The sequence below is a fragment of the Chelonia mydas genome, chromosome 7 (genome assembly GCF_015237465.2).
Source record: "Chelonia mydas isolate rCheMyd1 chromosome 7, rCheMyd1.pri.v2, whole genome shotgun sequence".
NCBI lineage: Eukaryota > Metazoa > Chordata > Testudines > Cheloniidae > Chelonia > Chelonia mydas.
In genome coordinates this window covers 57,096,498-57,109,191 of record NC_057853.1, presented here as the reverse complement: position 1 = coordinate 57,109,191, position 12,694 = coordinate 57,096,498, and the positions used below count along the sequence as shown (strand labels likewise).

The following is a 12,694-nucleotide window of genomic DNA, read 5'->3' as shown; positions in this document are numbered from 1 at the left end:
TGCACTCTGACTAATTGGAAGATCAGGCATCTCCTCACCACTCACATCCTCACTGGGGCCGGAAGGCTCACCGTGAACATTTGTGTCTATGTATCTCAGGAGAGCTCCTTCCTGCTTAGATAGAAAAGCTTCCTTTGCTTTCTTCCTTTTTCTGACTGCTGCCCCAGAGGGGCGTTTTGTTCTTTCACTCATGACTGCTGTTCTGTGCCAGCTATAGGGGCTCTCAACACTCAATTGAAGGGGACAAATAAGCAGGCTGGTAGCAGGGCCTGAGTGAGGGAAGATATCAGCGTCTTAAGGTCCTAACTGGCTCCTACTACTGCAGTTGACTGCCTGTTCTCCTCAAGTGGGTTTAGGGAAGCAGCAGGAAACAGGAAGCTCCCTGAGAAGCTGGTGTTAATCAGTTCAGGCTCCTGGGGGTGCTAGAGAGGTACATAAGAGGCTCCTCCTCCTCTTTCTCCCTGCAGTTCTTGCTGCTTTCTGTTATTCCCTCTCACCTTTTCTCCTGCCTGCCTGTTATGTCTCTTGTGCCCTCCTTCCTCCATCACAGCACTCCACCCTCTCTGTGCATCTAGAGCAGAGAGAATACATATGCACCACCAGCAGACACAATTTTCTACACTCTGGGTCCTAGTGGTGCCCCCCCACCCCACAGTCTGGCACCTTAGGTGGCCGCCTCAGTTCGCCTCATGGTGAGGCCAGCCCTGGATCTCAGGTGGAAAATCAAATAATATAAACAGACCAAAAAGAGTTACCTTGCTTAAAGAGCTGACTAGTGAGTCTGTTGCAGTATGCTCAATAGGATTCCCATGAAGCTTGAATAGTTTATCATTATCCACTATTTGTATTATAGTAGCACTTAAAGGCCCCAACTGAGATGCACATGCACATAGGTAGAGACACCCACTGTTCTTAAGAGCCTTCAATGTAAATGGACAAGCCAAACAAATGGTAAATGAAATGAAGGGTTATTATCCACATGTTACAGATGAGGAACTGAGGTTGGATTCAACCAAATGCACTGTGGATGAGTCCTACATTGAGACAGACAATATATAACAGGTGCTTTCTTTCTCAAACATATGTAATTAAGGAATATTGCTGTTGGGTAAATATGGAATAAGAATCTATACATTCATTATAGGTAAGTTCTTTATAAAAACATGACTTTAAAAATAACATAATAATGGACGTACACTTGTAAAAATATTACTAAACTATATGCCTTTTAAACATATAGTAGTCATACTTGCATTACCAAGTCTGGAATTCTCAGCATTCAGAACATTTCCTTTTTTTGGCAGAAATGGCAATCCAGTGGTTCCCACAGAGCAGCAGAATAGTAAGTAATGCTAGTTATATTTTTATTTATGGGTTCACAATACTGGTCTGAATGTGGGAATCATAGACTCATAGAAATGAAGGGCTGGAGGGGACCTCAAGAGATTATTATGTCCGGTTCCTGGACTGAGGCAGGACGAAGTACACCAAGAACCTAGACCATCCCTGATAGGTGTTTGTTCAACCTGTTCTTAGAAACCTCCAGTGATGGGGATCCACAATCTCCCTTAAAAGCCTGTTCCAGGGCTTAACTGCCCTTAGAGTTTGAAAGTTTTTCCTAATATCTAATCTAAATCTGCCTTGCTGAAGATTAAGCCCATTACTTCTTGTCCTAACTTTAGTGGACATGGAGAACAATTGATCACCATCCTTTTCGGAATAGCCGTTAACATATTTGAAGACTGTTACCAAGTCCCCCCTCAGTCATCTTTTCTCAAGACTAAACATGCCCAGTTTTTTAACCTTTCCAAGTAAATCAGGTTTTCTGAACCTTTTATTATCTTTGTTGCTTCTCTCTGGAGTCTCTCCAGTTTGTTCACATCTTTCCTCAAATGAGGCACCCAGAACTGGACACAATTGTCCCACTCTACTTGTCACTTGTGAGGCCTCAGCTGGAGCACTAACTCCCTTGTCTTACATAGAACACTCGTGTTAATAAACCCCTGAATTATATCAGCCCTTTTTGCAGCTGAATCACACTGTTGATTCATATTCAGTTTGTGATCCACTATATCCCTCAGATCCTTTTCAGCAGTACTGCCACCTAGCTGGTTATTCCCCATTTTGTAATTGTGCATTTGATTTTTCCTTCCTAAGTTCAGGACTTTGCGCTTGTCTTTATTGATTTGCATCTTGTTGATTTCAGACCAATTCTCCAATTTCTGAAGGTGGTTTTAAATTCTAATCCTGTCCTGCAAAGTGTATGCAGCCACTCCCAGCTTGGTGTCACCTGCGGACTTTATAAGCAGACTCTCCACTCCGTTATCCAAGTCATTAATGAAACGATTGAAAAGTACCAGACACAAAACAGACCCCTGTAGGACCCCTCTATATACGCACTCCTAGTTTGACAGCAAACCATTGATAATTATTTTTTGATTATGGTCTTTTAGTCAGTTTTGCACCCACCTTATAGTAATTTCTTCTAGACCACATTTCCCTAGTTTGCTTATGAGACTGTCATGAGGGACTCTGTCAAAAGCCTTACTAAAATCAAGATATAGCATCTCTATAGCTTCCCCCCATCCACTAGGCCTGTAACCCTGTCAAAGAAAGAAATTAGGTTCATTTGGCATGATTTGTTCTTGACAAATCCGTGCTGGCTATTTCTTCTAATCCTATTATCCTCTAGGTGCTTACAAATTGATTGTTTAATAATTTGTTTCAAAAAGAAAAAGAGTACTTGTGGCACCTTAGAGACAAACAAATTTATTTGAGCATAAGCTTTTGTGAGCTACAGCTCATTTCATCGGATGCATTTGTTTCAGTATCTTTCCAGGTATTGAAGTTAGGCTGACTGGTCTATAACTCCCTGGGTCCTCTCTGTTCCTGTTTTTAAAGATAGGTACTATGTTTGCCCTTCTCCAGTCTTCTGGCACCTCACCCATCCTCCATGAGTTCTCAAAGATAATTGCTAATGGTTCTGAGATTGCTTCAGCTAGTTCCTTATGTACCCTAGGATGAATTTCATCAGGCCCTGCCGACTTCAATACATTTAACTTATCTAAATATTCTTTAAATTGTTCTTTCCCTATTTGGCTTGCACTCTTTCCCCCTCATTGTTAAATTAATTGTGTTGAGTGTCTGATCGCCATTAATCTTTTTAGTGAAGACTGATGCAGAATCAGCATTAAAAACCTTGATGGCATCAGTTACTACCTCTCCTTCCCCACTAAGTAGAGGACCTACAATTTCCTTCATCTTCTCTTGCTTCTAATGTATTTAAGGAACCTCTTCTAATTACCTTTTATATCCCTAGCTAGGTGTGACTCTTTTTGTGCCGTTGCCTTTCTGTATTTGTCCCTACATGCTTGTGCTATTCTTTTATTCCCCTCCTTAGCATTTTGTACATGTTTCTGCATTTTGTAGGATTCCTTTTTGATTTTGCATGTGATTAAACAGCTCCTGATGGAGCCATATTCGTCTCTTATTATTCTTCCTATCTTTAGTTTGCACAGGGATAGTTTGCAGTTTGTCTTTAATATTGTCTCCTTGAGAAACTGCCATCTCTCCTTTATCCTTTCTTCCCCTGAAACCTTACCTACCAGTTCTTTGAATTTTATTAAAGTCTACTTTTTGGAGTCTGTTCTTAGTCTGCTGCCTTTGCTCCTTCTTTTCCTTAGAATCAATTTCACCCAAATTGCCTTCCACCTTCAGATTTGCAACCAATTCCACTGTTGGTCTGAAGCAGGTCTAAAATGGCTGTCCCCCTGGCTACGTCCTCCACTTTCTGAATCAAAAAATTGTCCCTAATAGCTTCCAAGAACTTACTGGAAAATTTGTATTTTGCTGTATAACTTTTCCAACCGATGTGTGGGAAGCTACCAGGTCTTCTGCTTTGGATATTGCGGTTGTTTTAGAAATGCCTCATCCACCTCCTGTTCCTGATTTGATGGTCTATAGGAGACCCCTACCATGACGTGTCACCGCTTTTTTTCCCTTTTATCTTTACCCCGAGACTTTCAACTCCTCTGCCTCTCCCCTTCTGCTGGACCTCAGAACAAGTGTTAATATATTCTTGGTGTACACTGCAACACCTCCTTGCTTTTTCCCTGCCTGTCCTTCCTTAACAAGCTATACCCCTCTATCCTAATATTCATGTCATGAGATTTGTCCCCAAGTCTTTGTGATGTCAAATAAGTTCATAATTTAGCTTGTGTACTAATACTTCCAGTTCTTTCTGTGTATTCCACATGCTCCTTGCTTTTGTGTATAGACATCTAAGATGTTGAGCAGATTCCCCCAATGATTTCCTTGTTATTGCTCCCATGACCCCTATTGTGAATTTTTTTTTCTGCTCCCACTCCCAACATCTAACCCTTTGTTAAAGTCGCCTTTTTATGCTTCTCTATGGGCTTATCTGCCCCCCTTTGAACTTAATTTAAAGCCTTCCTCACAAGATTGGCAAGTTGGTGTCCAAAGATGCTCTTCCCCTTCTTAGTCAGGCAGACCACATCTCTTCCCAGCATCACATGGTCAAGGAAGCCAAAGCCTGCCTGTTGACACCATCTGCACAGCCACGCATTCATCTTCAGGATGTATGCTCCTGCCTGGGTCCTTACCTTCAACCGAGAGGATGGACAAGAACATAGCCTCACTCCCCAACTCCTTCAGTCACCTTCAGAGCCTGGTAGTCACTGCTGATCTGCTCCGGGTCGTACCCGGCAGTTTCATTAGTGCCCATGTGGATAAGCAGCATGGGGCACTGGTTAGAGGGATAATCTTTCCAGGATCAGTGGATCAGAGTCTTAATAATCTTTCCGTAATATCTTGTACATGGACTCCAGGCAGGCAGCAGACCTCCTGGGACTTCATGTCAGGTCAGCAGATGGATGTCTCCAGCCCCCTCAGAAGGGAGTCACAGACCACCAGCACCCTATGCCTCCTCCTCTTGGGTCTGGTGGCCATGACCCTCCCAGCTTTGGGGGCAGGTGGCACCTTCTCCTCAGCCATTGGGGTCTGCCCCTCACTGCCTGTTGCCAGTACAGCATACTGGTTCTTGACTGCGAAGGATGGGGAACTTGGATGGGGGTGGAGCACTGTCTACTGCCTGAGGCGGCCGGCAGCCAGTCTCCTTCCAGCAGAGGTGCCTTTCTTCTCTGGTGCTGCTGTAGCAATCTGTAGCCAGCTAACATTCTCCATCCTGGACATCTCCATGTGCATCCTCATAATCCTCATGCTCCTGGATGCTATATGGATGTACCGGCTCCCCCTGCAGCTCTCTTACCTGCTTCCTGAGGGACTCCATCAACAGACACCTCTCACACCAGGTAGTTCCCCATGCCTGGCTTTCATTGGCAGGGACATGCAGGCCGCATTCCCAGCAAGTCAAGATAAGGACCTGGATAGAAGCTTTTAGGGTTAGGAGGACACCTGTTTGGCCAGGGCCCTCCTGCAGACAAAGGAAGAGCTAGCAGCGGTGTTAGCGGCACACCATTTTCCTCCTATTGTGACTTCTTCCTTGTAGAGTACCTGTAAATTAAGGGAACGAAAACAACAACCTTAGTTCCCTGCATTCCTTTGCTGGTGAACTCCCTTAATCTCCCAGCTGCCTTCGTCTCACCAACCACATGTCTATGTTGATATGTTGCATTTTAAAATATGCAATGGATAAATTGCCGCTCTTAATTTATTATTTCTACTAAAATCACACCCACAGTGAGAATAGAACTACACAGCACTTTACCAAAAGAGAGAAAATATAGAGCTTGGTGAACTATTGGCCAAGAATAATTTGTTCAGGGCATTTAACCCATGTTTGAATTCTCCATGCTCAGATTCTGAGTTCGGTGAATTTGTTCATTGTTCAGACAGATTGGATGGAAGTTTTCTGCAAACATATTTTAGTCTCTGGGTTGATTGCAAACAATTACTGTTTTGACTATTTTCTATCCATACTTCACTGTTGCACAATGTGATTGGTCATCTAGGACCTCGTCTACACTGCACCAGTGTAACCACACTGATAGAAAAACAGAAACAAACTGTGCTGTTATAAATCCCTTCTTAGCACTATGATTGCATTTGCACTAGGGCGTTGAATGGATGTAACTAAATCTGGTTTTCAACTGTTTTAGTTAAATTGGTGCAAAACCTGAATGTAGGTGAGGCCTAAGTCAAGTGATGATGTTTCTGATGCCTGATGGCTAACTGAAATCTTTATCCACATGAGGAAGGCCTGAAAAAGTCGCTTCTGGACCAAAATGTCTCACCAGCCCATATTTGCATTCATCTTAGTGAGACTTTAGCTTTCCACGAATATTCCCAGGATGCTTTCAAAACCAGTTATCATCTTTCCATAGATGTATTATTGTGATGATAAGCAACACAAAGGCGCAATAAATTTCATCTCCTTGATTACATATTCTTTTTATAATCCCAAATGATTCCTTTTAGCAAAGCCCTTTTAAAAATAATAGTAATTTGCTTCTCAGTGCATTGACTGCGTTGACAAGGTAACACCTTCCTTATATGCAACACCATGGCCAAAAGAGCTAATACAATCCTGGGACGTATGAACAGGGGCATCTTGAGTAGAAGTAGAGAGGTTTTATTACCTCTGTATTTGGCCCTGGGGTGCGACCAAGGATGACCAGATAGCAAGTGTGAAAAATCAGGACAGGGTGGGGGTAATAGGCACCTATATAAGAAAAAGCCCCCCAAAATAGGACTGTCCCTATAAAATCTGGACATCTGGTCACCCTAGTGTGACCACTGGTGTCCAGTTCTGGTGCCCACAATGCAAGAAGGATATTGGTAAATTGCAGAAGGTTGAGAGAAGAGCCATGAGAATGATTAAAGGATTGGGGCGGGGGGGAACCCATGCCTTATAGTGATAGCCTTCAGGAGCTCAATCTCTTTAGGTTAACAAAGAGAAGGTTCAGGGGTGAGTTGGTCACAGTCTATAAGTACGTACATGAACAACAAAAAGCTGATAATAAAAGGCTCTTCAATCGAGCAGCCAGACATATAAAAAAATCCAATGACTGGAAGTTAAAGCTAGAAAAATTCAGACTAGAAATAATATGCAAATTTTTAACAGCGTGGACAATTGGAACTCCTGGAACAATTTACCTCGGAATGTGGTGGATTCTCTATCACAGAAAAATTTTAAATCAAGATTGCATGTTTTTCTAAAAGATCTGCTGTATTTCAAATAGGAATTTATGCAGGGAAGTCCTATAGCCTGTGTTATAAGGGCGTCAGTTAGATTAGCAGAGTGGTCCCTTCTGGCCTATGAATGTACTAATTATATGCATTATTTGAGTTCCATAGTAACAAAATAGAACATTTATTGCTTATCTAATTCAAACATAAAAAAAACACGTAGTGAAGCCAGTGAAAGTTGTCAAGGGATAATAATGCAAAACTCAAAACCAGAAAGAAACAGGAAATATAGTTTTCAGAGTGGTAGCCGTGTTAGTCTGTATCAGCAAAAACAATGAGGAGTCCTTGTGGCACCTTAGAGACTAACAAATTTATTTGGGCATAAGCTTTCGTGTGCTAAAACCCACTTCATCAGATGCAGGGAGCGGAAAATACAGTAGGCAGGTATAAATACACAGCACATGAAAAGATGGGAGTTGCCTTACCAAGTGGAGGGTCAGTGCTAACGAGCCAATTCAATTAATGTGGAAGTGGCCTATTCTCAACAGTTGACAAGAAGAGATGAATTACAAGGAAATTAGTTTTTGCAGTGACCCATCCACGCCAAGTCTTTATTCAGGCCTAATTTGATGGTGTCCAGTTTGCAATTTAATTCCAGTTCTGCAGTTTCTCGTTGAAGTCTGTTTTTGAAGTTTTTTTGTTGAAGAATTGCCACTTTTAAGTCTGGTTTCAGAGTAGCAGCAGTATTAGTCTGTATCTGCAAAAAGAACAGGAGTACTGGTGGCACCTTAGAGACTAACACATTTATTAGAGCATAAGCTTTCATGAGCTACAGCTCACTTCATCGGATGCATAGAATGGAACATATATTGCTGCCATGTGCCAGCAGTGCCCCTCTGCCATGTACATTGGCCAAACCGGACAGTCTCTACGCAAAAGAATAAATGGACACAAATCTGACATCGGGAATCATAACATTCAAAAACTGGTAGGAGAACACTTCAGCCTCTGTGGCCACCCAGTAAAAGATTTAAGGGTGGCAATTTTGCAACAGAAAAGCTTCAAAAACAGACTCCAGCGAGAAACTGCTGAGCTTGAATTAATATGCAAACTGGATACCATTAACTTGGGTTTGAATAGAGACTGGGAATGGCTGGGTCATTACACATATTGAATCTATTTCCTTAAGCTAAGTATCCTCACACCTTCTTGTCAACTGTCTAAATGGGCCATCTTGATTATCACTAAAAAAGGTTTTTTTTCTCCTGCTGATAATAGTTCATCTTAACTAATTAGCCTCTCACAGTTTGTATGGTAACTTCCAACTTATCTGTATGTGGTGCATGAATCTCACCTTGACCTTCTGCACAGGGGGTCAGTTTCATGTAAAGAAAATAAAACAGTTGAATCAAATTTAGGCCTCACCTCAGCAAAGTACTTAAGCAGTTGCTTAACTTTATGCATGTGCTGAAATGCATTGCTGAATTGAGGCCCTGTCCTTGTTATAAGCAGCTACAACTCCCGGTGTAATCATAAGAACAGCCATCAGACCAAAGGTTCATCTAGCCCAGAGTCCTGTCTTCTGACAGTGGCCAGTGCCAGTTGCCCCAGAGGGTATGAATGGAACAGGTAATCATCAAGTGATCCATTCCCTGTCACCCATTCCCAGCTTCTGGCAAACACAGGCTAGGGACACCATCCCTGCCCATCCTGGCTAATAGCCATGGATGGATCTATCCTCCATGAACTTACCTAGTTCTTTTTTTAACCCTGTTATAGTCTTGGCCATCCACAGCATCAAAAGGCAGGGATGGATTTAGCCCCTAGTCATTTGTTGCCGTGATGGCTGTCATATATGGCTTGAGAGAGTCCAATGAGGGAAGGCAGTCTGGGGGGGAGGGAGGGACAAAATAATGTCAGAACTAGCGATGGGTCTCTGCCAACCCCTCCCCCCATGAACTCATGGTCCATCTTTTTATTCTGTGTGTATACAGCACCTAGCATAAGGGGATACTGGTCCATAACTGGGGCTCCTAGGTGCTACTGAAATACAAATAAATAATAATAATAATAATTAATAATAACTCTGAGAGGGGTTGGGATCCATATATTGCAGCTGAGACTTGCTATGAGTCTGAGCCAACCCAGTTTTAGACATTACACATATATATATGTTCCATTCTATGCATCTGATGAAGTGAGCTGTAGCTCACGAAAGCGTATGCTCTACTAAATTTGTTAGTCTTTAAGGTGCCACAAGTACTCCTCACTTTTAAGTCTGTTATTGAGTGTCCAGGGAGATTGAAGTGTTCTCCTACTGGTTTTTGAATGTTATAATTTTTGACATCTGTTTGTCTTCATTTATTCTTTTGCGTAGAGACTGTCTGGTTTGGCCAATGTACATGGCAGAGGGGCATTGCTTGCACATGATGACATATATCACATTGGTAGATGTGCAGGTGAACGATCCCCTGATAGCGTGGCTGATATGGTTAGGTCCTATTATGGTGTCCCTTGAATAGATATGCGGACAGAGTTGGCAATGGGGTTTGTTGCAGGAATTGGTTCCTGGGTTAATGTTTTTGTTGTGTGGTGTGTAGTTGCTGGTGAGTATTTGCTTCAGGCTGGGGGGCTGTCTGTAAGCGAGGACTGGCCTGTGTATTTATACCTGCCTACTGAAGTGGGTTTTAGCCCACGAAAGCTTATGCCCAAATAAATTTTTTAGTCTCTAAGGTGCCACAAGTTCTCCTTGTTTGTTTTTTTTAGGAAATATAGTGTACTGTAAAGCTATATATCTACATACATTGCCTTTTCACATATACACTCACAAACACATACTATTCATTCCCTTAGCAAATTGATCCGACTTGACCACATGAACCAAAGATAATGTTAACTCTGCCCTGTGCTTGTTGTCAGCATTTTAAAAACATTAATTATGGTGATTAAACTGCATGACATACTCATGAGTTATGCAAGTATTAATTATACCATTGTGAAAATGAGGAAACTTAAGCACAGGACAGGGACTCTATGTCTACACAGCAACTAGACACCCCTGGCTGGAGCCCGAGTTCTGGGACCCTCCCACCTCGCAGGGTCCTAGAGCCCAGGCTCCAGACTGAGACTGGAAGTCTATACTGCAGTGAAACAGCCCTGCAGCCCAAGTCTCGTGCAAGCCCGAGTTGGTTGGAACAGGCCAGCCATGGGTTTTTCATTGCATTAATAGACATACCCCAAGTGTCTCATCCAGGGTCATACAGTGAGTCAGTACTGGAGCTGCGATTAGAATCCAGGAGTCCTGGCACCTAGTTGGCTAATCTAAACCCTAGTTTGCACTCTCTCACATACATTAAATTTAGCAGGGTGCCTATCAGCTATAGCAAATCTACACGCTTGTTTTTTAGAGCCACCTGCTGAGCCAGAGGAAGTCAAAGTGTATCTCTCAAATGAAAACGTGAGTCTCCAAGAGCAACATCTACCCCGTCAACATAGTAAGGAAATTACTTTGCATTTCTCAGTCTGGCTTTGTAATGTTTCATGCCATCTCTTTCAAAGAAAAAGAAAATCTGCAGGTGCTTCTGACTGTGAATGGAAAAGATTAATTATTAGTAAGCAAAACGGCCTCCCCTGGAGTATCACAGAACATTTTTGTACATTATCAGTTGTCCAGCTGATGTTTCCGACCCTGTGACGTGCAGCTTTAAGGGTTGCTTGGGAAACTGCTATGTGGGAGGTAAAAGGACAGTAGAGGACAGGCACAGGGTTCAGTTAACAGCTCAAGAAGTGGGACTGAACAAGCAAACCGTGTAAGTGCAGAGTGAGTTTTTGGTGGTGGTCTTTTGCTTGTGACAACAAAAATAACTTGCATTATGTCTAATAGTAGTGTGATGTCCAGTGTTACACTGTAAAACCTACAACTAATGCAGCTTTGTAAGAACTCATCCTGCTTTCTCACAGCAAAGCACTCGGAGGAAGAAAGTGGTGGGGTTGAGCAAAGCACATCTGACTCAGCAGATTATGAGGTAAGTCATTGTTTTATCAAGTGCAAGGCAGCCTGCTGAGCAGAAGGATCTCAATACAGATTTCGGTAATGGGATTTTCTACAGCGACACTGAATGTATTTGCTTTATCTTCTGTCCCATTGCAAGTGTAAGCATATTCCTCAAGGGCCATACTTTGTGAGGTGCAGAGCGATCACTGGCTTGAAGGTGCTGAGCAGCTCACAGGACTGGGTCCCTCTACTGCTATTTTTCTATGTGTAATATCGCTATATTACTAGCTCTGTAGTATAAAAAACCCTGATCATACACAGTGCCCTCTTGGGAGCACTCACAAGGAGTTTAGCGTTTCCAGCTCCTCACAGGATCGAGCCTGAACAGAGATGGAAAACGGCACAGACGCTAGGGATCTAACGGTACAGCTGGGGATTCTGCGGAAATGAATGTAACTAGGGCTGTGAAACATGTTTGCAGTGTGAGAGTCCCCAGAACTCCTTGGAACGTGAGATTTTTGCATGTCATTGTGAGATTGTTGAACTGGGCCAGTGTGTGATAAACCTGTGGAATTTTACAAATATTTTTGGTCCAAAATGGCTTTACCTTAAAAATATAGTCTGACTTGCCAGCAGAAGAGGTGACGTATTTGAAAGTTTGAATTTCCAGATTAGAAATGTGTAATTGCAGGAAAATCAGTCTTCCCACTGAAATGGACAACATTTCCCATGTCTCACTGCAGATACTCATTTCTGCAAAAATATCAGGGCTGCAAAGTGGCTTGGAATTAAAATTGCCCATTTTGGGGGTGGAATTTTTCTGACGATATATTTGTTAGTGTCATGCAGCTGGTGGTTTGCTGGAGGGGGCCTCTTGTTAAAATTCAACCACCAAACTCAAGGGGAAATTGGAATGACTTCCCTGCTTCTGATGAAGCTACCCTCCTCCCCCACCCCAATCACTGGATTCTCCTACATCATCTCAATCTCATCTCCTGCATCATCATCATCTGCTATCCGGGTAGCTCATTAAAATATTTCTGAAGAGCAATTCTTTGTCTTTTGGAGTGGAACAGATTGCCACAAGTGTTAGAGAATGTGCCTCATTATCAATGTACTTTACATATTTTTTCAGGAACAAAATTTAAACATTTCCAGGGCATTGCACTCGATATACATTTGTCTGACAAAACCTTAACTCTGACCTCAAACTTCTGCCTGTGAAAGTAACTCATCATACTATCTACCCCTGCACAAATGCCTAACAGACATGAATAGTGGTGTTGCTGAGGCTAAGGTTTTGCATTATAGGCCAGTGGAGAGGCTGTGTATTGTGTTACTGTACAAGTTGGAGGTATATGTGACTTACCCATCAGTGAAATTTGTCCTGTTAAAGAAGGACACCTGAACTAGACATTTTCTTGCTTTTAAGGGTTTATGTGGGTGGGCTTTCCCCTCAGGACACTTTAATTGTTTTTAATAAGTTTATTTTTGATGGAAATATCTATCATACCATCTCTTTGGTACATGTGT

The 12,694-nt window shown here is 42.4% G+C and overlaps 1 protein-coding gene across 2 annotated transcripts in view; it reads left to right on the top strand.

Moving 5' to 3' along the window:
• FRMPD2 (FERM and PDZ domain containing 2) overlaps window positions 1–12,694 on the top strand; it is a 129,956-nt gene that overhangs the window by 97,646 nt on the left and 19,616 nt on the right. For both annotated transcript variants that reach the window (XM_043551851.1, XM_043551850.1), the window contains 3 exons: window positions 1,305–1,342; window positions 10,575–10,661; window positions 11,128–11,192. In XM_043551851.1, the coding sequence (XP_043407786.1) occupies window positions 1,305–1,342; window positions 10,575–10,661; window positions 11,128–11,192 (190 nt within the window). The remainder of the gene's footprint in view (window positions 1–1,304; window positions 1,343–10,574; window positions 10,662–11,127; window positions 11,193–12,694) is intronic.